The sequence below is a fragment of the Sphaeramia orbicularis genome, chromosome 12 (genome assembly GCF_902148855.1).
Source record: "Sphaeramia orbicularis chromosome 12, fSphaOr1.1, whole genome shotgun sequence".
Classification (NCBI taxonomy): Eukaryota; Metazoa; Chordata; class Actinopteri; order Kurtiformes; family Apogonidae; genus Sphaeramia; species Sphaeramia orbicularis.
Genome location: NC_043968.1, coordinates 54,545,248 through 54,572,029, shown reverse-complemented (window position 1 = coordinate 54,572,029; position 26,782 = coordinate 54,545,248). Strand labels below are relative to the sequence as shown.

At 38.4% G+C, this 26,782-nt stretch overlaps 1 protein-coding gene across 11 annotated transcripts in view; it reads right to left on the bottom strand.

Annotated features, from left to right (window-relative positions):
• vav2 (vav 2 guanine nucleotide exchange factor) overlaps nucleotides 1-26,782 on the bottom strand; it is a 420,418-nt gene that overhangs the window by 43,898 nt on the left and 349,738 nt on the right. For all 11 annotated transcript variants that reach the window (XM_030149393.1, XM_030149398.1, XM_030149402.1 and 8 more), the window contains 4 exons: nucleotides 14,782-14,881; nucleotides 13,355-13,450; nucleotides 3,420-3,488; nucleotides 3,144-3,230 (listed from right to left, as the gene is read on the bottom strand). In XM_030149393.1, coding sequence (XP_030005253.1) covers nucleotides 3,144-3,230; nucleotides 3,420-3,488; nucleotides 13,355-13,450; nucleotides 14,782-14,881 — 352 coding nt within the window. The remainder of the gene's footprint in view (nucleotides 1-3,143; nucleotides 3,231-3,419; nucleotides 3,489-13,354; nucleotides 13,451-14,781; nucleotides 14,882-26,782) is intronic.

The window sequence follows — 26,782 nt, the reverse complement described above, 5'->3', positions numbered from 1 at the left end:
AGGTTGAATTGAACATAAATATTTATTTCTCATTCTCTTCTCTTCAGATATAACAAAAATACAGCAAATACGTGCACAGCCTTAAAAGACACACAGAAACGGAACTAAGTTGCTTGTAAAGGTTAAAGTCAATATTTAGTGTGACCTTTGACTCCATGACAAGAAACAGCACAAACCATTAGAAATGTCTGACGAGTTGAAGGAAAAGCTTATACAAAACATTAGAAAATTAACCCATAAAGACCCAGCGCTACTTTTATGTGACTTCCCAAATGAAATTTTCTCTATATCTAACCTTTCTTAGATGACTTATCACCATTTATTTATAATAGTATCCAATGTATTTAGTATTTTATCAGTATAAATCTGGTATTTTCCTATATTTAATTCACTGATCATGTAGATGTTCATAAAAGTTCAGATTAAAGTTGAGAGGTATTGCATTAAAAACATAAAGAACTGCAGAAAGAGACTTTTTCAGCAAAATATATCATTAACTGAACATAAACCTAGTGTCTCCATCCACTGTCATTGATCCAACTCAATGGGTTTTACTGGTGAATCAATGTTGTAGAAAATGATGGTGTTTCCACATTTACTATGAAGCCTCTGAATGTCCAAATGGGTCATATCTGACAATGATTCGTAGCTGAGAAACTGCCTTTTACACCATTTATTTACATGTATTGATAGGATTAGTGGATCAACAGGTATTAAACAGTTTAGATCAGTAGATGGTTTAGGTCAGTGATGGATGTTTGGGTCTTTATGAGGTATTGCAATAAATCTCACATTGTTTGGACATGTTCAGTGCAAAGGGAGGTTACACTAAATATGACCACTTGGCTTTATAGATGCTGTTTTTTTGTTTTATTATTATGAAACTTTTGTTTTTCCTGCTATAAATACTTCACATATATGCAAATTGGATCTTAATACAGAGACTGACAAATGCATATGTGTGGCTATTAGAACTTTATTAAACCAACAAACATAATGTTGGTCTAGGACTTTTGTACAGTACTGAATATAGTTTATATAATACAGATATATTAAAGTAGAAGGAATCTGCATAGTGAATGTATTCTAATGTACAGACTGTTAGATCAGAGACAAATGCTCCTTTTGACTAATATCCATTCACTCATGAATTAAAGTGAGTAAAATTCTTTTTTTTTTTTGTCCCCGTAGATCAGTGGTTCCCAACCTTTTTTGGCTCGTGACCTCATTTTAACATCACAAATTTCTAGCGACCCCAGACATTCAAAACTGAGACCTTTTTTTTGCTAAAATTAATTTGTTTTTGATCATGTAATATTTTGCTATACTGTGTTACAAGTAAACGTTAATTTTTAGAGGACATTTAGTCTATATAATGTATATTATTATGGACAGAGGCAGAAAAGCCAGGTGTAAATTACTGCACAAAGTGAGAATTTGATTTTCCTTGGTCAGGATATGTACAGTCACTCCAGCTTGGATTTACAAGGCTGACAATTAATACTGAACAAACAATAACTCAAACTATGAATTATGAAAGAGCTGCAGCATCTGAAACCGACCACAATGAACATTTGAAAGATAAACAGTACCACTAGGGATGGGAATCGAGAACCGGTTCTTTTTGAGAACCGGATCCCATTAGCTCGATTCCTAGGAATCGTTTGCCTGCTTGCTTAACAATTCTGCTTATCGATTCCGCCTTCGTTGTGCACACGTGATGACATCACGCGTATGCTGCATTGTTTTGGTCAAAACGTAGCCAACATGGTGTTGAGGCAGAAGCGGTCCAAAAAGACGACACCAGGGCCACTTGGAATACTTGCAAAGCTTCCATTTCTTCAAAAGGGTGGAATCCCTCCAATATGCTCAAACATTTGTCCACACAGCATGTGATTCATTTGATACGCTACTCAGCGGTGCTTGTGAATCTAGCGGCAGAGTGAACACCAGGCCGTCATCCAGGCCCAGTTCCGGTTCTGGTGCGGGCAACAAATGTTGTACCCCCTCAAATACAAGTTTCCACAGGTAAGGGAAAGGAAATGAGGTGCACAACAATGGGAGACAGGCAGAGTTGAACCGGTTCCACGTAGTGGAAATAGGGCTATAGAGGAATTAGTAAAGCATCTTTAGTTTCACTTTCACTATACGCACCCCCCCCCCGAACCGGGCCTGGTGTCATCTGTTATTATTATTTGTACATATTGTATATGGTATATTTTCTTTGCAGAGATGCAAACACACCCGTTTGTACTCTTTTATTCCCTCACCCAAAGAGAATCGATAAGAGAATCGATAAGGAATCTGATCGATAAGCAAAATCGATAATGGAATCGGAATCGTTAAATTCTTATCGAGTCCCATCCCTAAGTACCACAATGCTTCAGTTTCAGCTTCACAGTTTGACGTGTCCTTTATGGATTGTGATTGTCTCTATCAACTCACCATTTATTTATTTTTTTTTATTAGTAAGTTTTTTGTTGTTGTTGTTGTTGTTGTTTTTTTAAATCAATTACTAGAAATTTCAGGCGGCCCCATTTGAATTCCAGGTGACCCCATGTGGGGTCCCGACCCCAAGGTTGAAAAGCACTGCAGTAGGGAGATTCAACCTCTGCATTTCACCTATCTTTGTATATACACAAGTGGTAGTTCAAGTCCAAACACCTTAAATATACTTATGTGCACTATCTTCTTCTGTAAATCAGTTTTGGAGCTATTCTAATCATTTGCTTGTACTATGTCAGACTAAATGATGCATTGGGGACAATATTAAGGCTCAGTAACTAATTACACTAACAAACACAGGCACAACTTAAACAGGAAAAGACATTGTTGTTTCATTAAGGTTTATAATAAGCTGGATTAAAAGTGACAACAAGTATAATGAGTGTGGACTGAGATAATTAGCAGAGGAAGGATCGCCCTGCTGGTGTTCGACAGAGCGTGAGGATTATGAGAAGTAAAACACTGTTAAGAGTCATAAAGCTGTAGAGAGTGTGCAGGATTTGTAACACGTGACGCACCTGTCTGTTAGTTTTGCATTGCTAATCATTGTCACTTACATAGAAATACCTGATATTCCTTTATAGCTCTGAGAAATAATGAGTTCTGAATTCTACCTACATGGAGATAAGCGCACTTACAAGGTTTTCTATTGAACTTTGGAATTCGCTGATTTTCTTCAGTGTCTCGTTGTCCCTCTTGACTTCGTTGATGTACATGGCGAGATCCTGAAAAAGCAACGGCAAAATGGTGTTTCAGGCTCTGTGACCAAATCTTCCTGACAGGTGTCGTATCACGGTAGAGCTACTGCCCTTTAGGAAACAGTGGCTGTATGAAAAGGTTTGTACTATTGTGACTCTGAGCGCTGTGGAATCATTATGTAACATTAGAACTGAAAATCCTCGTGGAGCACAGACCTGCATGGCCTCCAGAGCCTCTTTGAGCTGTTGCCTCTCTGGTCGATCAGCTGAGTGACTCAGAAGTTCCTGTGGAGGGAGATAATTATTTTAGTAAAGATGTAAATCGTACTTTGCATTGTTGTAGAGCACTGGAAAGCCTGTTTAATCTTCTTCAGATGTCTCCTTCAATCTGTTTGGTTATTAACTCAACATACAAATGCCAATTACTGCATAGAACTCTAGAAATACGTAAAGTACAGAAAGATCATTAATGTGATGCAGATACGATTGAGAGTAAGCAGCGGCCGAGAGCTACATTTAGGAGGAGGCCTGAAACATTTCCCAGCAGCCTCGAGGTTGAAGTTCTTTTTATAGCGAACAGATAACGGTGAACACGTCGTCCTCTGCAAATCGCATTTTTGTCCTCGTACCAAATCAATAACAAATACGTTAGACTGGTTTGATCTGCCTCCTTGACTGGATTATTGGGATCAATGCTAACGTGCTGCAGAGCCATAGAGAGATAAACTGTGCAGGAAAGTAATTAACAAGCACGTTTTTATCTATTTCAAAGTTATATTCTGACAGTTTGACAGATCCGTTTGTGAAACAGATGGCAACGATAGCAAAGAAAGAACACATCTAATCCAGTTAGACAACTTTGAACTGCACAGTTCAGAAGTCAAAACCTGACATATGGTATATTCTGTCCAACAACTGAAGAGTAAGTAGTTACAGGTGATGGTGTTGCCTAAAGGAGCAACATATGGTATTAGCAGTGCACACTACTCAAAACAAGCAAAAAAAAAAAAAAAAATAGATCATAGAGTGTTCTGACAATACACAATACCAAAACTGTACACAGGAACAGCCTGTCATTGTGACTACACAGAGTGTCCCAAAAAAATATATACACACTTTAAATAACTGTAAAGTAGGTGTTTATTAAAATTCATTTAATTTTCAAAATGTAACAGAATTTACAAACATCATTTTTGTCACCTCCTGTTCTCAAACTGACGTCCATTCTGGTCCACACACTGCTGACAACGGCAAGCAACCGAATCGCACACATCAAGAAACAATTTCCTTGGTATTTGTGTGCATTCACGTTCAATGACTGCTCTCAATTCAGCAACTGTTGCAGGTCTCATACTGTAGACTTTGTCTTTTAGGTAACCCCATAGAAAAAAAGTCTAGTGGTGTGAGGTCTGGTGAACGCGGAGGGTATTCAACGAAACCCCTCTGTCCAATTCACCTGTTTGGCAAGTTGCCTTGAGTCTGCCCTCTCACAGGGCTTTGAAAACTAAAGTTAACCATGATGACAGAATGCGACAAAATGAGCAAAAAAACATGAAAAAAAGTAACTGACAGTCAAAGAAAGTGACAAAATGATATATAAACTTCAGCCCTATCTTCCTTGTGTCTTCGTAATTTTTAGGTTTATTACCCAAATTGTAAGAAAAGTCACCAAATGTAAATAAGTGATACATTAAGTACCTAATAGGGTAACTTTTAATCTGTAGCCTAATGCATATTGTAATGATCTTCCGTTCGTTTCCAAACACCACGTATGAGTTGTATTCTGACGCAAATGACAAGACTGTAATCTGTTCCAAAGATTTATTTAAACAAAAAAGGTTAATTTACATCATGTCAGACGGTAGAAAAAACTATATACTCGTAAGCTTTGTAAACTTTCTATTTCCTTACAGCTGAGAAGTCAAGTGACACACATACACAGTGAAGGTGCATTAAATAGCAATGAAGAAAATCAGAAATTTGCAACTTCACACAAATAAACTTATAAACATTAATTCTTATGTAGGTGGACTACACCTACTTTTCAAACCACCGTAGATCACTTAAATCACTGTTAAACTTAATATTACTTTTTCACTTTATATCACTGCCCTGAAATGTGTAAATACAATCAGAAGTCTATATTTACAGTATTGTACAGGAAGCTCTTTTAGAGGAAGTTCTTTAGCAAGTGTCTTTTAGAGTATATATACTAACCTTAATGTCAGCCTGGTTACTAACCCACTGTTGTGTTTTGTTTTGCTTTGATCTGTCTGTTTTTTTTTTCTTTTTGTGCTTTATGCAAAGGTGCTGAATACTTGAATTTCCCTCGGGATTAATAAAGTATCTATCTATCTATCTATCTATCTATCTATCTATCTATCTATCTATCTATCTATCTATCTATCTATCTATCTATCTATCTATCTATCTATCTATCTAATTAGTAGGGATGTCCGATAATATCGGCCCACCGATATTATCGGCCCGATATTGGCATAAAAATGTAATATTGGTGAATATCGTTATCGGTTTTTTTGCCAATCATTAAAACCGATAAAACAATGCCTTGATTTCGCCGTAAATGAAGCATTGTTTGTAGCTGAAAGAAATGTGCAGTTTTCAAAATTGTACAGAAGAGTTGCCACACTGTAATAGACTCATGGAGGGAGGGAGAGAAAATAAATAAATATGGCATTTTTTCCACAACTTACGTTGAAGTATGTATTCTTTGCACAGACCGTGTTTACATTTTGAAAGCCTTGTTGCATTTGAGAATGCATCCAATGGGGCATCACAATAAAATTAGGCATGATGTGTTAATTCCATGACAGGAGATATGTGATGTTACCTAAAATTAGTTTAATATCCCACATATATCGACAGTGGTATTGGTAGATATTGGAATCGGAAATTAAGCGTTGGATAATATCGGCATAGCGGTTTTTGGCAAAAAAGCCAATATCGGACATCCCTACTAATTAGCCACCACCTTTTGGCTCTTACACATATAAAACTAACCTCCAACATTGTTCTGTGCTATATCTGTGTTAGACACTGAATGTCTTGGCTAAAATACACACAAATACCATATTGGTTCCTTGAGGTTTTTCACCATTTATCCCAAGTCTAACAGAGTTTTTTATCCCAGAAATGACGCCTTACACTACATCAAAGCACTACAAAACCCTGATAATGCCAGTCCTTGTGCCTGTGCTGTTCCAGCCTCAGTATGACATATCAAAATGTGGTTCTTGTCACTGCCTAAGTTTAATGCTGTTCTGTGGAGAGCTGTAGATAAACATGCCACCAGCTGCTTCTTGTCACCTGCAGACAATAAGCTTCACCAGGCGGATATAACAAACCGGACACTGAGCCTGGCAGTAACAGCCCCCGACTGGGCACAAAGATCAAACGGTCCCAAAGTGATCCCACACTGGGCCACCGCCATCACTGTGATGGATTGTGTTTGAACCGCTACTGGCGTCGGTTTAATGCTGCATTCCAGGATGGTTTTTGAGCACGTAAGTCACGACTTCAAACCACGACTCACGACTTTGTAGCATTCCAGGCAAGTCATGCCAAACTGCCTGAGCGCAAGGAATTGTGGGAGCTAGATGTAAACAAACCAGCACGGTGGACCATACATTATGCTCCTTTACAATCATTTCTATCGCCATAGGAGGAGGAAAACGACGCATAAGGCAAGAGAAGCTGTTCTACCTTTTATGTTATTTGGATATTTGGATACATATTTAGTATTAATTTATTCCTTTTTTTTTTTTTTTTTGTTAAGTATTAATTTATTCCTGCACTCAATGGACTGAAAACTATCTAACACTAGAGCAGCTGCTGATTATGCAGAACATTTGCAGATACATAATATCTGAACAATACCTTATTTTAACAAACAATTTGTATAAAAACCGCATCCATGGGGGCCGCCACTGTTGTTTCACGGGCTACATGACATCAGAGCTCGAAACTGGGACTACATCAATCTAGTACGAGTTCACGGGTGGGAAGTCACTGGTTTGACTGCCATTCCAGTGCATTTTCACCGGTAGAAGCTTAAAAAAACACGAGTTACAGGTGGCCTGGAACGCAGCATTATTCAAGTGATGCAACAGATATTTCCATCACTCTGGCCTAGCAGTTTGGATATATATGTGTGTGTGTGTGTGTGTGTGTGTGTGTGTACGTGTAGGTGTGTGTGTGTGTTACCTCCAGACAGTAGCAAACAATCTGCACATCACGTTATGAATTCATCCAGTACTTAAACTTTGATTAAAGGGGTTCAATGTAATATTGATATTCCAAATTCTTAACAAGAGGGGGAAGTCTGGTACCAGAACACACTTGGAACCAAAACCACTACTGAATCAACTCTATGTATCCACAGACTGTATCACTGACTGAATAAAGTATAAAGCTCATTGTTTCCACACATCTGTATTATGGTATCATCAAGTTTCTTCTTCAAATTAAAACTCATAGATGCTTATTTCATCAGTCGGTCAAAATAACACTGTTTTTTATAATCCTCAGGTGCTGCATCAGCTGATAGTTTACATTATAGCTCTGTTAGCTTAGCTCTGTTTTTAGACTGAAAACAGCCACAGTAAAACAACTAACCACCTCCCTTTTCTGTAGGTTTATGTCAGTCGCTGAACTAAAGATCTGTTTGGAATCAACCAAACAATGTCAGAACAGAACATCCCATAATAACTTTATACCTTCATAAGCCTCATAAACAAACCCACCTGTGTAGAAGAAACGCTGCCATATTAGCATTGAACTATTTTGTTTTCATTTAGAGCTGTGTCCAGTGGAGAAAAAACAGCTTCCATTTTTATCATTTCTTTTCTTTGACTCTAAAAGTTGACTCTTAATGGTTCTCATCCCATTTTGTTATTTTCTGATGCTTTTTTCAACGATCCTGTAGCGTTAATGTCCTGTAAGTGTTAATACATTCCGTTTAGATGTCTAGAATCCAATACATTGACATGTTTGCCAGAATTTCACAGCTCTTTATTATTAACACTTTAATAAAAAATGTAGGTATTTTTAATATTTTAAAGGAGAAAAACTACATGCCGCCCCTTTAAGATGACACTGCTGAATTCACTGCTACTGTAAATAAAATATGAAGAGTATCCAGAATTTATACTACGACCAAATCCCAAAACACTACAGTGATGTTATCTATGCAACATCTACTAAGGATTTGCCTCCAGGCGTGGGTGGATCCACACCCACCCAGGAACTGGACTTGTCAGTGTAACATGCCCGTCGGCCACAGCACACAGCAGAGTTTTACTGCAAAGCTGTGAGAAGCAGTGAAATGGGGTGCGCTAATCTGATTAGTGCACGGTTGATTTGACCTCAGTGCCTCGCTGAGAGTCCTGCAGGGGTTCGATTCAGACTCACTGAGAAGTCACTCTGCTCTGTGTACACACCCACACTCACTGGACGCAGCACTGCCTCCATCCCACTCCATTACACACCGCATTATACACTCATATGCTCATCCATAATTGAGATGCTAACTCAATTAATCATATGGAATATCAGGGTGGACAGCGTGTTTTGTACACGAACACCGCAGAGAAGTGTTGGCTGGCTGATTAGTGGTCAGACACTGTGGTTGTGTGTATTTGCATATCAGGTAAAACAGCATCAATTAATGAATATTTTAATAGTCTTTTTTTTATCCTGCTAAATGTCAGAAAGGGACAAATGCTCATCACAATGCTCTGCAGCTCAATATTTATTTTTAAAGTTTTTTTTTATTGCTCCTTACTTTAAAAGAGTTAGAAAATCGTTAATGTTTTCAGCTGCAGTCATCAATGAGATAAACTAACATCCAGTATCTGCAGTTCAAAGTACTTGGATAATTCAGGACTAATGGGTAGGTTATGTTTCCACTCTTAATGAGGCGCTTTAAAAATTAATTGCTTGTTTCCTTCACTTTACACCGCCTTATGTTAGGGTTTAACTCTGTCTGTGGCTGTTTGTACCAAAGGCTACAGGATGTACTTCCTATCACTGAGAATCAGAGATGAAGACATTACAGTCGTGAAATGTGATGTTTCTTTGTTTCTATGTTTCTTTCTAACAGCTCTTCATATTTAAAGGCTCAGTGTGTATATTTAGTTACAGATACGAACCAAATGAAACCACCTCATCTCACTCTCCCTTATGGTGGCTAAAAGGAAAAATAAGCAAGTGGTGCCAGGCAAGGTTATTATCGTTAACAAAAACTGAAGAAATGACGAAAACTAGAATTGATAAAACATTTTCGTTAATTGAAATAAATAAAACTATAATTAAAAGAAAAAAGAATAACTAACTGAAACTGCATTGTGTGCTTACAAAACTAACTAAAACGTATAAAAATTATAGAAAAAATTCCCCTCGTTTTCGTCTTTGTCAATTTCGTATTGATGTGAAATCGATTTATTTCACTCAAGCAATTTTAGCTGACAGCACCATACGACACTTCACAGTCCATCACTTCTCGTCACTTGTTGTTTAGAGTCAGAGACTAAAGTTGGGACAAAGCAGCAGAGTCCTGTATGGGATTTATTTGAATATGACTGCAAGGCAGGTAAAAGATATGAAAAAACTAAAACTAATGCTAAAACTAAACTGAAACTAAGCATATAGAAAAACGAAAGCTAACAAAAACCAGCAAACCTGCTCTGAAAACTAATTAAAACTAACTGAATTAGAGCAAAAAAAAAAAGTCAAAACTAAATAAAACTAAACTATAAGGAAAATTCCAAAACTATTATAACCTTGGTACCAGGCACAACAAACCCCACCCCTTGCACATATTGTAGCTTATTTTTGCATCGATCCAGCTGATGCCATCATGTCTGTGTGTGGTGATGTCAGCATAGACATAGACAACACTGACAAATTTCAGCCATTATAAGTAAATGGGGAATTTTTTTTTTTTTTTTTAATTCATAAAACGTGTGAACTTTGACCTATTATTCCCAAAATATTATGACATGTATTCTGGGTCACTGGCAATCTATAAACCCAATTTGGTATGAATTCAACCAATAGTTTTGCTGCTAGAGTGTTAACAAACAAACAAGCAAACAAACTGAAACAAAAACAATATGACTTGCCTCCCTGTCAGGCGGTGGGGTAATACTTTTTTTTTTTTTCAATGTAAAAAAAACTTGAAAGCTCTTGTTTTTTTCAGTTCAGGACATTAACAACTAGAAAAGCATTCAGAGAGTGCAGACCTCCACCAAGGCAGATCAGCCTGCCCCCCACTATCACCACCAAAATTTAATCATTTGTTCCTTGTGCCAGTATTAACATTTCCTGAAAATTTCATCCAAATCCATAACTTTTTGAGTTATCTTGCACACGTACAGACAGATGGACAAACCAACGCCGGCAAAAACATAATCTCCTTGGCAGAGGTAAATATGAACGATTCAGTCTATGGTCCCAAAATGATCAGTGATTCTGATTTTTGAGATTTTAAACTCATGAAATCATCATGTGTTTCTGCAGTCGGGTACACCTTTAACAGTGGGCAGAACTTCGGCATTTTACATGGACTTCACAGCTTTGAAGGTGACATAACACTAACTCAAACTCAATGAGACTAAACATGTCCATATGACAGAATATGTGTAACCTGTTAGAGTCAGAATTTCCAGACTTGCCCAATCAGGACTTTACGTTCACTCTCTGAAAGTAGAGAAAATGATAAGGCTGTGTCTACGTACTGACTCCAGCTGTCATGTGTAATTCAGTATGAACTGTGTTAGCACCAACATCTGCTGTTTTAACTCCAACTGGCTGTTAAGAGCAGGTTTATGGGTTGGCAAATACTCTGAAAAGACAGCTTCATGTTTGGCCTGGACAAGACCTGTACTAACAGCCAATTAAACTATGTTGATCCATCTGATAAAAAGAGGAGAAAATCTTAATTTGAGGTTTTATTGGTGGATTAATGTCCTGTGATGAACTACCAACATGTCCAAGGTTTACTCTGCCTTCAGCTGGTGTCAGTGGGGAGAGGCTCCACCCCCCCCCCACCCCCCAACCAACAGAGGATAAAGCAGTTCAGAAAATTCATTATTTTGAGGTAGGGCTGCTTAATATATCAAATAAATTTGATTAATCAAGGTTTTGCTTTGTAAAATTGTGAAAATTGATTGAGATTATCCCTCTACAGTGCTCAATTACTTCTTGTAATATATTTATTGTGAATGTGTTTCTCCCACTCATATATAGTATCACTAAAGAAAGTGTTTTATCATAGAGTTTCGTTTTCAGTTCATGTCAGCAGAAAACAACTGATTAAAATTGTAAAAAATAAAAAAAATATTGAGATTCAGTAAGTTCAAGTTGGATTTTGGTTCCTTTGTTTGGAACAGTTGCTCAAGGTCTCACCAAGATCCCATTTGGAAGAGAAATTAAAAGGAGGCACTATTTGACTTGTAGTACATTCAGATTAACATTCAACAGATGTTACTATATCATTAAGGAAGCAAAAGTAATGTGATATGTTGTATAAATGTGAGATGGGGGTAGGATTGAATAAGTTTTCTTCTTCCCACTCCTTTTTGAGCAGTACATATTGAACTTATTTTTTTTTATTACTAGCGTACATGGCAATTGCTTTTTTATCTTGATCATCTTTATTTTTTAATGTATTTGCTTGGATATTAGTTCCTTGTACACAAAAACTTTAAAAAATTTTTCGTCTGCTCAAAACAAATAAATGAATTAATGAATGAACATGTGATCAACAAACTGTTTGAAAGGTGTGAGGATAATGCAGCTGCAGACAGCATTTTCATAAAAATACTTAAAGGTGGGGTAGGAGATCTTGGAAAAAACGGTTTGGGCAAGCTACATTTTGAAAATACTCAATTCACAAGTCCAAACCCCTTTCTTCGGACATCCCCCTGAAGCCACGCCTCCAGAGTACCGGAACGTGCAATGCTTGTTTCCGAGCAATGCTTGTTAACAAGTGCTGCACAGCAACAATTCGCCTGGCTCCGGCCCCGGCTCCAATCCATGCATACCTCATTCAGTCCCCTCCAACACCCCCGCTCTTACAGAACAGCCCCAGTTCATTCCCATCTGACTAATGTTACATTTCCTAGTGATTTATTTTATGCCGCGTTTCCACTACGTGGCATCAGCTCGACTCGACTTGACCTTTTTGCGTTTTCCATTACAAAAAAGAGCCTGGAATCTGGTACCCGGTACTAGTTTTTTGGTATCACCTCTGCCGGGGTTCCAAGACTGGAGACCAGATACTAAAACGTGACGTGTAAACACTGCAGACCACTGATTGGTCAGAGAGTTGTCTCAGTGACCCACCTAATACAAAAAACAGATGCAGAAGTTTACAGTATATATAGCGGTAGGTTAATCCACATGATGATAGCCCGCAAAACTACACCATGGTTTGTCGAGGAGGTTCAGATGTAAAAATTCTGCATGAGCTTGACGAGACAACATGCAGCTAGCGGGTTTATCAGCAACTCTCTGAGCAGACGACATGGAAGTAACGCGCTGCATCGCTATGACGTCCAGGTACTGTAAAGTCACTAGTATCCTGTAATGGAAACGGTCTCCAGGAATAGGACTTGGTACCCGAGTTGAGTCAAGCCGAGCCAAGCCGAGCTGAGTCGAGCCAGTTCCATGTAGTGGTAACGCGGCATTAGTGACAAAACAGTTTGCTGGTGAACTTTCCATCCTAATATAACTAATATAGCCAAGCTCTGGCTCTGGCTTCCTTTCCTGTACAAGCGCTCCAAACCTCTGAGAACGCACGATTCATGCACGAAGAGGGGTACGCACAGAGGAGGGAGGGGGGAGGGACAAATGGCAGTTGAGTTTGATAGACATATCACCATTCAATCATTTTGATTAGCTGCTTAAAATGATTGGATGGTGTTTTTTCAGTCCTGTCTGTTCCACAGATGACTACATTTTTTTTATTTTTATTTTAGTGCATTTAATGAATTGGTTGTAATCGGGATGTGAAGGGGATTTTAAGCAATACAGTAAAAAATGCTCCAGGAAAACATCTCCCACCCCACCTTTAAGTAGCAAAAAGCATTCCTTAATCATTGACCCGTTGGAGTGAGACGACATCGTACCTTCAGTAGTAGGTGATACTTCAGCACCCTCTGCATGGGTACCACCAGAAGATCCTGCAGCTTGAACTTCCCCTCCTGCACTTTCATGGTACATTCCTGTGGAGCAGTACAAGCAGCGGGGTCACTATTACACACTGCATAATGCAGCATTGTACATTTCCTACTAACAAGCATCGATTCATTGTTTAATAATTCATGTTGTCTTGTTGCATTGCTGCTGGTGCTTGCACACATTGGCGAGGCATTCCATCAACAACAACGAGGCCAGTTTATTCTCGCGGTGCATAAAAGCTGTGGTGGTGCCACCCATTTGTGACACAATTACCCAGCATGCTGACTGAGAAATTCCTCCAGCTAATGAATACATTTCTATAAACTGTGCATAAGACACTTGGCTTTTGTTACTATGATTCTCACAGTGGTTTGTGTAGGCGTATTCACTGCTGCACTTTCTATAATTGTGCAGCAACAGAAACAGCTCATCTCTTCTTTAAAACAGGGGTTTTGTGTGTGCAGGCTGTGTTTTTACCGGTTACAAAGCTCTACTATGAGTCTCACTGTCAACTATGAGGCTGTAATCACCACAGCCGTTCCCAACTATTCTTTAGCCTTGTTAATGGATGATCTGCCTTAATCCTATCATTACAGCGGGGTGTTAGCTTTACGCCACCATCACTTGAGGTTCTTCTAAAGACTTAGTGAGGATCAGAAAATGAAAGAACCCCATATAGAATAGTCTCACACTGCAGATGGTGATTCCTCACAATTTATCCAGATTAAAATAAAAAAAACACCCTTTTCTTAACAAGATGTATTTATCATAAACAACCCATTGCAGGCTTTATAATGTAATTATTACAGCTGCACTAGTATTGTAATCTCCAATATGAGAGAAATCCCTTTGTATACTGTTTAATCATGTCAAATTAAGCAATATTTAGACAACTTTGACATTAAATGACACTATTTCCTTTTCTAAGTCATTCCGATCTCTGAATGCCATCTGTAAATTATGACCTCAATTAAGGATTTAGTAATGTCATTACTTATTCTTGTATTCTTTTATTCAACAGTCCATCTTCTTGACACACATAGATGATATTTGGAAGGTTGTCTGACTCTGTATTGTTTGAATATGCATGATTCCTATGGAACATTGCTATATTATTAGTGTGTTAAAGGTTAGTTTCTTATTTTGGAGTCATTGTATTCCGAAAAAAAAAAACTGTCATAATGATGCCTTTTCTGCTTTAAAGTTGTATTAAACCATATGTGAAATGTTAACTAAGATGTACTTGACCCTGACCTGTTCAGAGATTTTTATTTGAGCAAAAACCTAAACGACTGCCTACAGTGTTGTTCATTATTCTAATGCACTTAGGTCATTTCACCGTGGGCTGTTTGGATTAAAAGCTGAAGGACGTTACCTCGACTTTAATTTTGACGTCCTCGCGTGTTGCTATTAACTCATCCAGTGTCTTCTGGGCATTCTCCATGTGGCTGCAGTACTGGCCATAAATCAGCAACCTGGAATGACAATAGAATCAAAATATTTAAACATTTATTAGTTTTGTTTTTTTAGGGAAAGGGAAATAAGTTACATGAATCGATGAAGTGAACATTTGCAGTTACAAACATATGAATCCAACAGACTTCGTCCTGTAGAAGTGCTCAATTTCACAAATTACAAAAAAGTACAGACCCATTTTGGCTGATAAATCATAAAAAAATATTAATTAAAAAAACAAATCCACAGTCTAGTTTTGAGATTAACGGGAGTAGAGTAAAAGTTTAATGCCCCCAAGATGCAGTTTGGCTCACAGACAGCAGTCGATAGACATGAAAATACACTTAAAACAGTTACTGAATAGTATAAAAATCCTAGAACAGTGTTTTTCAAGCATGGGGTCACCTGGAATTCAAATGGGGTTGCTTGAAATTTCAAGTAATTGATTAAAAAATACAAAACAAAAAACTCACTAATAAAAAAAATATATATGGTGAGTTGTGAGAGACAATCCCAATCCATAAAAGACATGACAATCTGTGAATCTGAAACTGAAGCACTGTGGTACTGTTTATCTTTCAAATGTTCATTGTGGACAGTTTCAGATGCTGCAGCTCTTTCATAATTCATAGTTTGAGTTATTGTTTGTTCAGTATTAATTGTCAGCCTTGTAAATCCAAGCTGGACTGACTGTACATATCCTGACCAAGGAAAATTAAATTCTCACTTTGTGCAGTAATCTACACTAGTCTTTTCTGCCTCCATCCCCAATAATATACATTATATAGACTAAATGTCATCCAAAATTAACGTTTATTTGCAACATAGTATAGCAAACTATTACATGATCAAAAACAATGTCTGGGGTCGCCAGAAATTTGTGAGGTTAAAATGGGGTCACGGGCCAAAAAAGGTTGGGAACTACTGTCCTACAAGTAGTTCTAAAACTTTGCACTATACCCCAAAATGACTAACAACACATGTCGCTGTTGTTAACCCAACACCAGAAGAATAACAATGTAGTAAAATTACTTCTAGACTTGGCAACATTTGCTTAAAAAGCCAACAGCTAAAGGAAAAAATACCTCATGTATCTATTTGTTGCACCTATAGGAAGACAAAACCTCCACTTCTATGAGAGCAGAACCAACAGATTAAGCTGAAAATGTATGAGCAACATCTAACGACGTCCATATTAAAAAGCATTAATATCAGTTACAGCACATGAAAAAGCGACAAATTTAGGTTTTTGTGTGTCTAGGAACATTTTAAGATTCACAGCTCAGAGCTTAATTGAAAAACAAGAACTAATAAGACTCTTTTTAATATCTAAAATATTGGCGGTGTTAAATATTTTGTGTAAAAACACGGAGACAAGCAAAATTACTGCTGGAGTCCACAATTAGCTCCGACTGGTGTCTTATCTTGGAGCCTTTAGGCAATGTACCACACAATCATTTCAAGATTAATAACACAATTTGAGAGGTCATTGGGAGAGTCATTTGGCACTATGGGGGGGGCGGGAAAATGAATATGTGAATAAATGTATTAGGAAGAGGAATATGCATGGACGTCATGAATAAATAATAGGTGAGTTCTTTTTCCCAGGGCAATATTTGGAGGAGTGGCATCCTCTCACCAATAAGCTGTAATCACACAGTGCTAATGAAAGAGGCAGGGTTATATCAGTTGCTGAGCAGAGTTTTTCTTATCAATGTGTGAGGAAGAAAAGGATCTCTTAATTTCAGGCAGTGAGGATATGAAGGCAGCGTTCATTAGATATTACAATGGGAGCCTGACACAGATCTGTGGGTTCAGCTGGGAGCGAGTTCAAAGCCGTGGAGCCCGGAGGAAGCCGCCGCATGTGGCACACATTCCCCGCTTTCTCGCTCGCTGAGTCAAAGTAGGGCACTGGCATGGCTCGACTCGCTTGGCACTCCAGCCTCTTAATCTGAATCTTGAGTGGAGTGGGGCAGTGCAGAGAGCTGGCATCCTAAAGTCTAATGAAACCTCCGATTGATCTGCGATTCAGATGAGAGCAACGCTGCAAAAAGATGCACCGAGGGAAGACTATGACACAGCGGTGTTGAAACCACATATGAAAACAAAACAGACTTTGTGCGTCAGATCCTCTCAGAAAGGCACGTTTAATAATGTGACAGCTTTGTGCATCACTGCTCTGACTTACTGTTACTAAGACTGGCACCGAGACTGTGCGACAGGCTGAAAACTCACAAATACACTGGCAAGACGTCAAGAAAGTCGAAGCGACTGGAATCACTTCAAAAGTCGCAGAGATGACCCTGAAAAAGTCGGGTGCTAGACACGTCAAGGGAAACCACAACTCTGGTCAATCCCCTGAAGTTGCTACCCATCTGGCGAAGCAGTTACCTTCAAAGCTTCCAATATTCACTCTGTAAAGTTTCATTCAGTCCTTGGGAGGGGGGTGTTGGAGCCTGGGGGGGTGACATAAAAATCCATCAATCCTTCACTAATGGGGGATTTAGACTGACCGGTCAACCTGTTAGTGTATGTCTTTCGACAGTGGGAAGAAGCTGGACAAAACCCACACACACAAAGGACATCGACAACACTGATCGATGCTGGAGATGAACTGAGGACTGTCTTGCTGTGAGGCACTGGGATGGTACTAACCACTACGGATGTCCTGATCCGATCTACAGACTGGTATCAGCTGCCAATCTGGCATTTTTTAGAAGATCAGACTGAATTTAGTTAAGAGATTGGGTCAATCCTGGCCCAGTTGGGGAAGGGGGGAAACAAACGTCCTGCCCCCTCAAATTAAAGTTTCCGGAGACAGGGAAAAGCTGCACAACAGCAGGAGGCTTAGAGGAACTAATAAATCATCAATAAGTTTCACTTTCACTCTGCGCTTGTACTCATTCTGAGGTCCAGTTGTGATGCACGAGTCTGTTTTTTTTTTCAACCGGTGGGGCTTTTGTGGAATTATTTGACCTGACCCAACCCGCCCCGCAAATAAACTAACATTCTTTTGACCCGCGAGGAACCCGCTTCACATCACTAATGCACAACACTAAACACACCCCCATATAATACCTGGACAGACCTGTCCCTAGACACACTACAGCAGTGGAAAATATACGGTTCTGATTTGTCCAACAGTATGAATTTGGAAAGTGCCAAAATTATACTAAAGTCATGAAGAGTCAAAAGTGTCATACTTGTTCTAGTTCAGGTTCCACATTCAGCCCAATTGTGATCTCAAGTAAAATAATAGCATAACCTATAAATAATGACTCCAAATTTAAATCAAAATTTTCATTGTAAAAGTCCATATCAGATTGGTATTGGATCAGTATCGGCAAAACTAATCCCAAAAAAAATCAAATTGGATCAGAAGCAAAAAAAATCCAGATTGGGACATCACTACTAACCACTGCACCAAGTCTCAAGTTTCAATCCTCAAAAAAATAGTGCAGTAATACTTGAACCCTTAGAGACCCCCTCCAGCCATTCTTATTTTTTTAGTCTTTTTATTTGGTGATCATTATGACTGTGTTATAGCATGGATTTCTGCAAAATTATCATATCTTGATGTTTTGAATATACATACATTCATCGAATCTAATGATCAGTCTATTATACACTACACTTTTTTACCCCAAAAACTGAACATAAAAAAAACCTGCCATAAAATCATACTTCCTTCCCACAGCCATCAGAATATGGGTTCTCAGTAATCCCCCCCCCCCACACACACACACACACACACACACATCACACTATGTGCATGTGCAAATACATTGCAAATATGTATTTTGAATTTAAGTAACATTTATGTAAATACTTATATAAATAGTTGATTTATTTGTTCCCTGTAAATGTCAAAGTGTAGGCTATATTTGGTATTTGCTGCTGTCAACTGTGAAATTTCCCCATGCTTTGTCCTGTTTTATCTGTTTTTGGTAGTTTTGAGCAGCTCTAAATTGGTTTAAGAGATCTGTGCCAAAAAAAGCAGAAAAATATTCATATATTATGCTTTATTTTTTTAAAATGTACATTTTTGGTTCGAAGGTCTCCGTGGGTAGTTAATTAGAGGGATGAAAAAATGACAAATCATCATGGGTCCATATAGAGGCTGAAACTTATTAAGGCTTTTTTTTTCTTTTTCTTGCAGCTGTTAAACACTCATAGGGTAAATACAAACCTTAAAAGTTGAACGAAACCACAAGCTTTGAAGGAATATTTTAATATATTTCTAAAATTCTAATTAGTTGCACCATATGTCCAATGTCATACTTTGTCCTTTCCTGACAGACACAAAGGTGATGCATTCAGGCACCTCCTGAATATTCATTTACAGTTATATACAGTACTATAACAGGCTAATTATTGGTTTCTTACTTTTGTTTTTGATTTGATTTTCTTTGTATTTCTTGACCTGATGGAAAAGTGAATTTCCTCCTGCGGATCAGCAAACTTTAATTGTATTTATATTAATATTTTGCAATAACTTTTCACATATTTCACATGGTTTACTGCTGAGGTAACACTTTGAGTTGGTGCATGAATTCCGTCTCCACCAAGGATAAAAATGACGGATCATACACAGGGATATACAAACCAGAGATCTCTTAAAGGAGATTTAAATCCGTTCATCTCCCTCGTATTAAACACTTTTTGTCAAATTTCACATTTTAAAGCTGCATCTCTGGCTGGAAGAGGATGATAAACAACATCCACCTGTCACATGTACAGGTCTGGAACTTCAGCTACGAGACCAGGAAACTGAATGAATGGAAACTAGAATGATAGTGCAGCTGCAGAGGGTCTTTTTGGTGTTAAATCTTCAAAACTCAAAGTACTAGTCCAACATAAAGCCAGATTCCAGACATCTCAGAGGTATCGTTGACTAATCTTTCATTTAACCACATCAAAAAAAAAGTTTGTGCAGTCATGTTCTTCATTTCCAAAATTAAGTCCTTAATACCCACAATGCAACCCTGAAAAAGTCACACCCATACTCATCTGCTCCAGGTTGGACTTCTGTACCCCGTTTTTCTCTGGGTCCAAAATGCAGCACCTTCATACTGGTTCTAACAGCCGACGTCACATCACCCCTTTATTAGAGTCCCTTCACTTGCTCCCGGTTCATTTTATAATCGATTTTTAGATGTTACTGATCACTTTTAAAGGTCGTCTGGGTCCAACTCCAAGCTTTATGACAGAATTCCTTCCTTTTATTGCTGTTACTGCTATAATGGGTAACCACTTTACTATTTTTATACTGCGATGTCGTCTATTTTTTTTTTTTTTTTATTGCATTTTTATAGGAATTGGGTGTTGATTTTTGTTGAACTTTCTTTTAATCATTTAAAGTAAATATTTCAATATTCGCAAGTAATCTTTTTTTCTTTTTAAAGTATTATTACTTAACAACTGTTATTTTTAATATGCTGGTCAGTTTTTAAATCATTCATCACTATAGTATTTATGTTTCAGTGATTTATTATTTGTTGTTATAATATTGTTATTTACTGTATTTTAACTAACTTACTGTTCAGTTCTGGTCCTGGGTGTGTTTTCCATTTCATATGTATTTATTATCATTGTGGTTTTGTTATGGTTGTGATGATGGATGGATGAACAAATTGATGGATGGATGGATGGATGGATGAATGATGGACGGACAGGTGGGTGGGTGGATGGATGGATGGATGGATGAATGAGATGATGATGATTATAATTATGATTATTGTTATTATTATTATCATCATGATTATTATTATTATTATTATTATTATTATTATGCATTCCCACAAACTCATCATGTTACCTATCTTGTCATACTATTGTTACTGAAAATTAAGTATATTAAAAAGACACAAATCTACAATTCTTTCTTTGTATAATTATATGAAGTCTAAAAGTCTTCAGTAATAGATTCCACTGCTTAACTCAAATCACATAAGTACAAATTTCAATCTGCATTATTAATATAAACAGTGGTCTTCAGATTAATAATTCTGCTCCACTAATGTTCCTAAAAGGCGATAAAATGTTGGATTCTGTGTCACATTTTTCCAGAGGTGGAACATCTTTTTCATCACTACATTTCTGTCACATCCATCCATCAGCTGACCATCTTCTGCTCCACAGAGATCCACCAGTGGTTGCCTCTGAAGATTCAGACCGAGGACCCCCATGGTGAGGCTCCCATCCTGGTTTAACCGGCCCGGGGCTAACAAGTGCCTGATTAAGACTTGATCCAGACGTGGGGAGACAGCTCCCCTCAGCTCACGGCTCCTCCAGGACGACAAAATCATTGAGATTAATGGGAGCTTTGATCGGCTATAAGGCAGGAGGCAGAAAGTGCAGCTGTAGCAAAAATCCAGAGCTACTGTAAGTACCAGAGACAACCACCATAAAGGAAGTTATCAGGACATAATGTGACAAGGTGTTCTTTTAAGAAGCTGTACCGTGACATGAATGGGAATAAAAAAAAAAAAAAAGGAACAATGGCCCTGTAGCTCATGTTCTATCGAGAGTCAATAACAAGTTGCATTTGAGTTCTGCCGCTATGTTCAAGTCCTGTGGTTTTGATGCAGGAGATCAATCTCCTAATAGAAGTGGGTGGTACTTTCACTGGAGGAGAACTCAACTCATTAAATCAAAGTCTATATATGACTTCCTATCAGTGTTCAATAGGAACTATATTGATATCTGTAACCATTTCCATGTTATAAACCATCAAAATATGGCCCATTATAAGTAAAGGCAATTTTTTAATATTTAAAAAAAAAATCATAAAAAATTCAAAAATCAATTCAAAAAGTTAAATTTCTGAAAACTGTGAACAAACTTTGTAGTCATTGTCCCAAGGAAGCTCATAATTTTTTTTTTTTTAAATGAATCTGACCAGTAGTTTCGGAGAGGAAGATTGTTGAAATCTAGACATTGGTGACTGATTACTCAAGGTCAAAGTTCATGGGCCCAAATGAAAGTCCATATATACTGTAACTTCCTATCAGTGTTCAATAGTAACAATATTTCAAAAATTCAAAAATCTAAATTTCTCAAAACTGAAAAAACTTTGCAGACATTGTCCCAAGAAAGCTACATATAAAATGTGAAATGAATCGGACCAGCAGTTTCATCAGAGAAGATGCTTGAAAAAAATTGCTTGGGAAGATGACATCAGCTAAGACGAAGGCAAAGATGACTAAGAGTATGATGATGAAGACAATGACGACAGTTTCAAAGATGATGCCGGACACAGCGCCTTCACAGTAGCTCATGGCCTATCAGTTGGTGAACTAAGAATGTAGTGTGAATATGGGATTCATCCTGAGGTTGGCTAATACTGATGTCCGGAGGAGGAAGATATCCACTGAACATGAAAGAAAACTTTCTTGGATGAACAAATGAGTCTCTTAAGAGACTTGTACAATGTGCAGAGCAGGCTCTCACCAGCCCTTTTACATCCACCATGGCCTCATTTACAGAGAGACCCAAATGATGTTTTACCCTCAGCAAAGCTGTGAAGTAACTGAATGAAAATGATAAAAGTGTAATTAGTTTTCACATGTGGCCGGGGGTAGAACGAGGGCAGTCTTTATTCTCTGTGTGTGATTGTGCATATGTCTTTTCATGTGGAACAGTGTGTCTTTGCATTAAGCGACCACTTCCCCAAAGGCCTGAATGCTCACTTTGGGAAGTTTCCACATGCAGCAACAGAATCCATGTCCACTGAGACAAACACCACAGCTACAATGTCTTTTTAATACTAGGGCTGGGCAATGACACTGTAATTAAATCACAAAATATGACCCTACAGGTGTGTTTTGACTTATTATTTTCATCTTGTTACATTTATTTTATCAATGTATTTTATCTTTTTGGGTCTTTCTCATGTTTGTCCTGTTGTGTGTTTTACTGCAGAGCCATATTTAACATTGTATGGTTTAAGTATCATCTGCTGTAGGAACAAGTAGCTGTTTGTGGTTGTTTGTGTAAAAATTTACCAATAAAGACCTAGAACTATTTTAGTGTTGACTTGACTGATGATTTTTTTTTTTTATTCTTTAGTGATTTGTCACCACTTGTTTTAATATTATCTGTTGCATTTTGCATTTAAAAAAAAAAAAAAAAAAAAAATCAGGTATTTTCCTATATTTAATTCACGGATCATATAGATGTTCATAAAAAACCACAGTAAATTCAAAGGTTAGAAAAGGTGACTTTTTCAGCAAAATATGTTAGTTACTGAACATAAAAACATGTCTATAACCACTGTCATTGATCCAACTCCATGGGATTTACTATTGAGTCAATGTTGTAGAAGATGACAGTGTTTCCACGTTCACTACGGAGCCTCTGAACATCCAAATGGGTCATATGAGACATAACATTTATCTCTTGTATCTTGAGGTGAAAAAGCCTGGTAAGCACTGGTTTACATCATATTGATCATCAGAAATAAAAAGTAACAATGGACTTCTAAGGACCTCTGTTCTACGTCAGACATAGGCTCAATCCCATTTCACCCCTTGGCCCTCCCCCTTTCCCCTCCCCCTCCATTTTGCTTGTTCACGTAAAGGGGTAGGGGTGTCCCGATTCTCAATGAGTTGGAGGGTAAGGGCTAAGGGGGAGAGGGCTGTTTGAGAGATTTTTCAGGACCGCACTACAAAAGGAGGGGTTGGAGAAATTTCCCATAATTCTGTTGGAATCATCAGCAAGATGGAGGTAAACACAGTAAAAATGTGCAGCAGTGTGACGAAAGAAACACACAAATGTACATATTTTCTTTGTAAACAACTTAATCATTTGATTGTCCATTTAACACAGTTTCAACGTATTATAGACCGCATTTCTGCAGTTTGCGGTTGATAGCTGCAAAAAGATGACCAAAGCCCAATGCAACATAGACGGTTACAGCTGCTGATGGCATGGTGACTTCTTTCACAAAGTTGTCGCATCTGTTTAAAGCGGCATCAATGACTGCTGATGACGTTGTCTTGCTGAGGGTTGTCTCATTTCATAGGGAAATATTTCAACCCCTACCCCTTGCAACTCCGTTTCAAGAGGTAGTGCTAAGTTCAAGGGCCAAGGGGTAGGGGTGAAAATGAGAATTGGGATTGGGCCATTAACCACTAAACGAGACCTTCACTTAAAAATGCATCAGGCAAAAGGTAAATACATAAAGAAAATAATTAAAGAACATGGTGTGTTTAAGGAAAAAGTTAAAGACTAGCTCACATTCACAGGTCCAGACTCTGACTCCGACAACAGGAACAGTAAACGTCTCTTGCAAAAAGGATCTGTACGTATTTGCACATTTAATAATAACCCTTCATCTGTGACGCGAGTGGCCGGTCAACAGCAGCGACAGACAAGAACTAGAAAAGCACTCGGAGGGTGCAGACCTCCACCAAGGCAGATCAGTGCCCCCCCCCGATCACCACCAAAATTTTTAATCATTTGTTCCTTGTTCCGGTATCAACATTTCCTGATATTTTTACCCAAATCCATCCATAACTTTTTGAGTTACCTTGCACACGGACAGACAGACCGACAGACAGACAAACAAACCAACGCCGGCAAAAACATAACCTCCTTGGCAGAGGTAAAAAACACATAATGACACTGATGCAGAACCCCGCGTGTATCTGCTCTCAGCCTGGGCGGCCATAATTAACCTGTGACAACAAGACGAGGACACGCTGCCACCGACAGCAAGTGTCAACATGACACAGCAGGAGGTGATGAATCATTGTTTCCTGTTATTTCTTATGCATTTGCTTTAACATAATACACATGGAAGTTTGATGACAGTTGAGTGCATAGTATGTAGCGTCTGTCAATCAAAGCATTTGGGGATGAACCAGTGGACATGGGTACTGGGAACTGATACTCACTGGTATCCAGTATTGGTATCAGTGATGGCTATGGATGGAAACTGATTAATCCATCATCATGATTAATCTGATTAAAAATTTTAATGCAATTAACCCATCTGCAGCATAGAATGACTGAATATCTCTGCCGTCTCTGGGGCAGTTTGTCCGAGTAGAGTTAGCATCATGCATGCATAAATGGGCAGCTGATCCAGTAGTGACAGGCAGCAGAACCAACCCATACAGATGGAAGACGCTAAACAGTACGTTGGCCCTCTGGATGGACATATGAGGACAAAAGACACTCGACCGACATAAAATATTATGCACACTCTGCAGGAAGGAGTTTTCTTTTCACCGAAGCACTTCCAGCTTAAAATACCACATTAACATTGCCCAGCTCCTGACAAACACATTAAGTGCATATATATTCCCTTCTTTCTTGAGTCTGTTTGCTCATGCAAAGTGAAATGAATGCAATTAATATATATTAAAAATGAAGGATATTTAATCATGATTAATCAAATTAATCCACGGCAACCCTTTGATTAATCTGGGTAAAATATACTTACTTTAACCCCGATTCAGTGACTTCTATATTTTCATTCAAACTGTATCCAGGGTGTTAGAAATCTTCCATAACAGAAGTTTGCAAGCAGGCACGTGCTAATGCAAAAAGCAAAATAACACAGCAGTCTCCGAGCAGCTGAGTGGTTGGATTGGACAGTTTGCTGGTGCAGTAAAAACTAGCTGTTTATATTCTTTCCGGTGCCACTGCGTTCACCCTGCTGTGCTGGCCTCTTTCATAATGAGGATGGTGTTGTGCATGTTATTTCACGGAAAATGCAATTTTGAGTAACTGCGCCCTGGGCCTTCACCCCCGTCTTCGCCAAGCACCGTGAGCCGAGTCAGGCGACTGAGGAAATCTCCAAGCAAACCAGAAGTGACAGGCTGTGGAGCCAGCTAATATTCTTTGACACATGGCATTGGGACCCCCTCACCTCCACTCAACGTATCCAGCACACAGCAAATGGGCAAGAGCATAGAGCAAAGACCTCCAATAAAGACACTCATAGTATTGCCATGATTAGGGACTGCAAGGATATCAGGAAGCCAGATTAGTCTGGAAATGAGTTGGGCTATGTCGCAAATGAGGATATCAACAAGAGGGTACTTAGATGCCCATTTAGTTTATGGAGCTTCCTCTGAGCTCGCTTTCACATTCAGCTCAATTCGGGCTGTTTAAGAATGGAGAAGTGGTCGGGATAAACCGGTGGCATTTTCAGCCTGGCATTCAGTTCAGTGACAAATAGGAAAAAAAAAACCTTTGCATCCTTTCTACCCATGTGAGGAAAAAAAAGAGGATACAAGCACATTGTTGCAAAGGTCACTGCGACTTACAAGCACCGATAACCAAATTAATTATGCCCGGCCAGGTCCTCTGGAAAATCGGCAAGATGCTTGATGAGAGCAGGTCTGTGCGAGTCCAAATCCCCCGGTCACTGTGTTCCATTGTCCAGAAGAGACAAGAGGCTGGAGAGGCTCATAATGAGGCAGGTATACGTGTCAATCACACACACAATCAAAGCCTGTGACGCAGGAAATCTGCAAATCTAATGACTCCATTTCTTAAAATAACCTGCGCTTGACACCAAAGGTAAATATTAACAATGGACAGTGTTCATCAGCTAATTTGTTTATGAAAGAAGGTAAATGTTAGAATATCTCACAAAACAGATTTATAAATTAAGCACTTCACACTTTATCGAGGGCTGTTCATGGTCTTTGTAAAGTTCCTCAGGTTCCACTTAAACAACGTCTTACAATAAGGGTTGTACAATAGTAACTTTGTAGTTGTTTTAACACTGAGCCTGTTTACATGACCATAAAACTATGATAATTAGGAGTAAAAAGATAATAATCAGATCCAATGCGTTTACATGCATTTCAGAAATGCGATCATCGAAAAACCCTGGTTTCAGTCCATTATCGACCTTCTTTCTAGGTGCTATATTCTAATTATTAATCTCCATTTAATTTAGG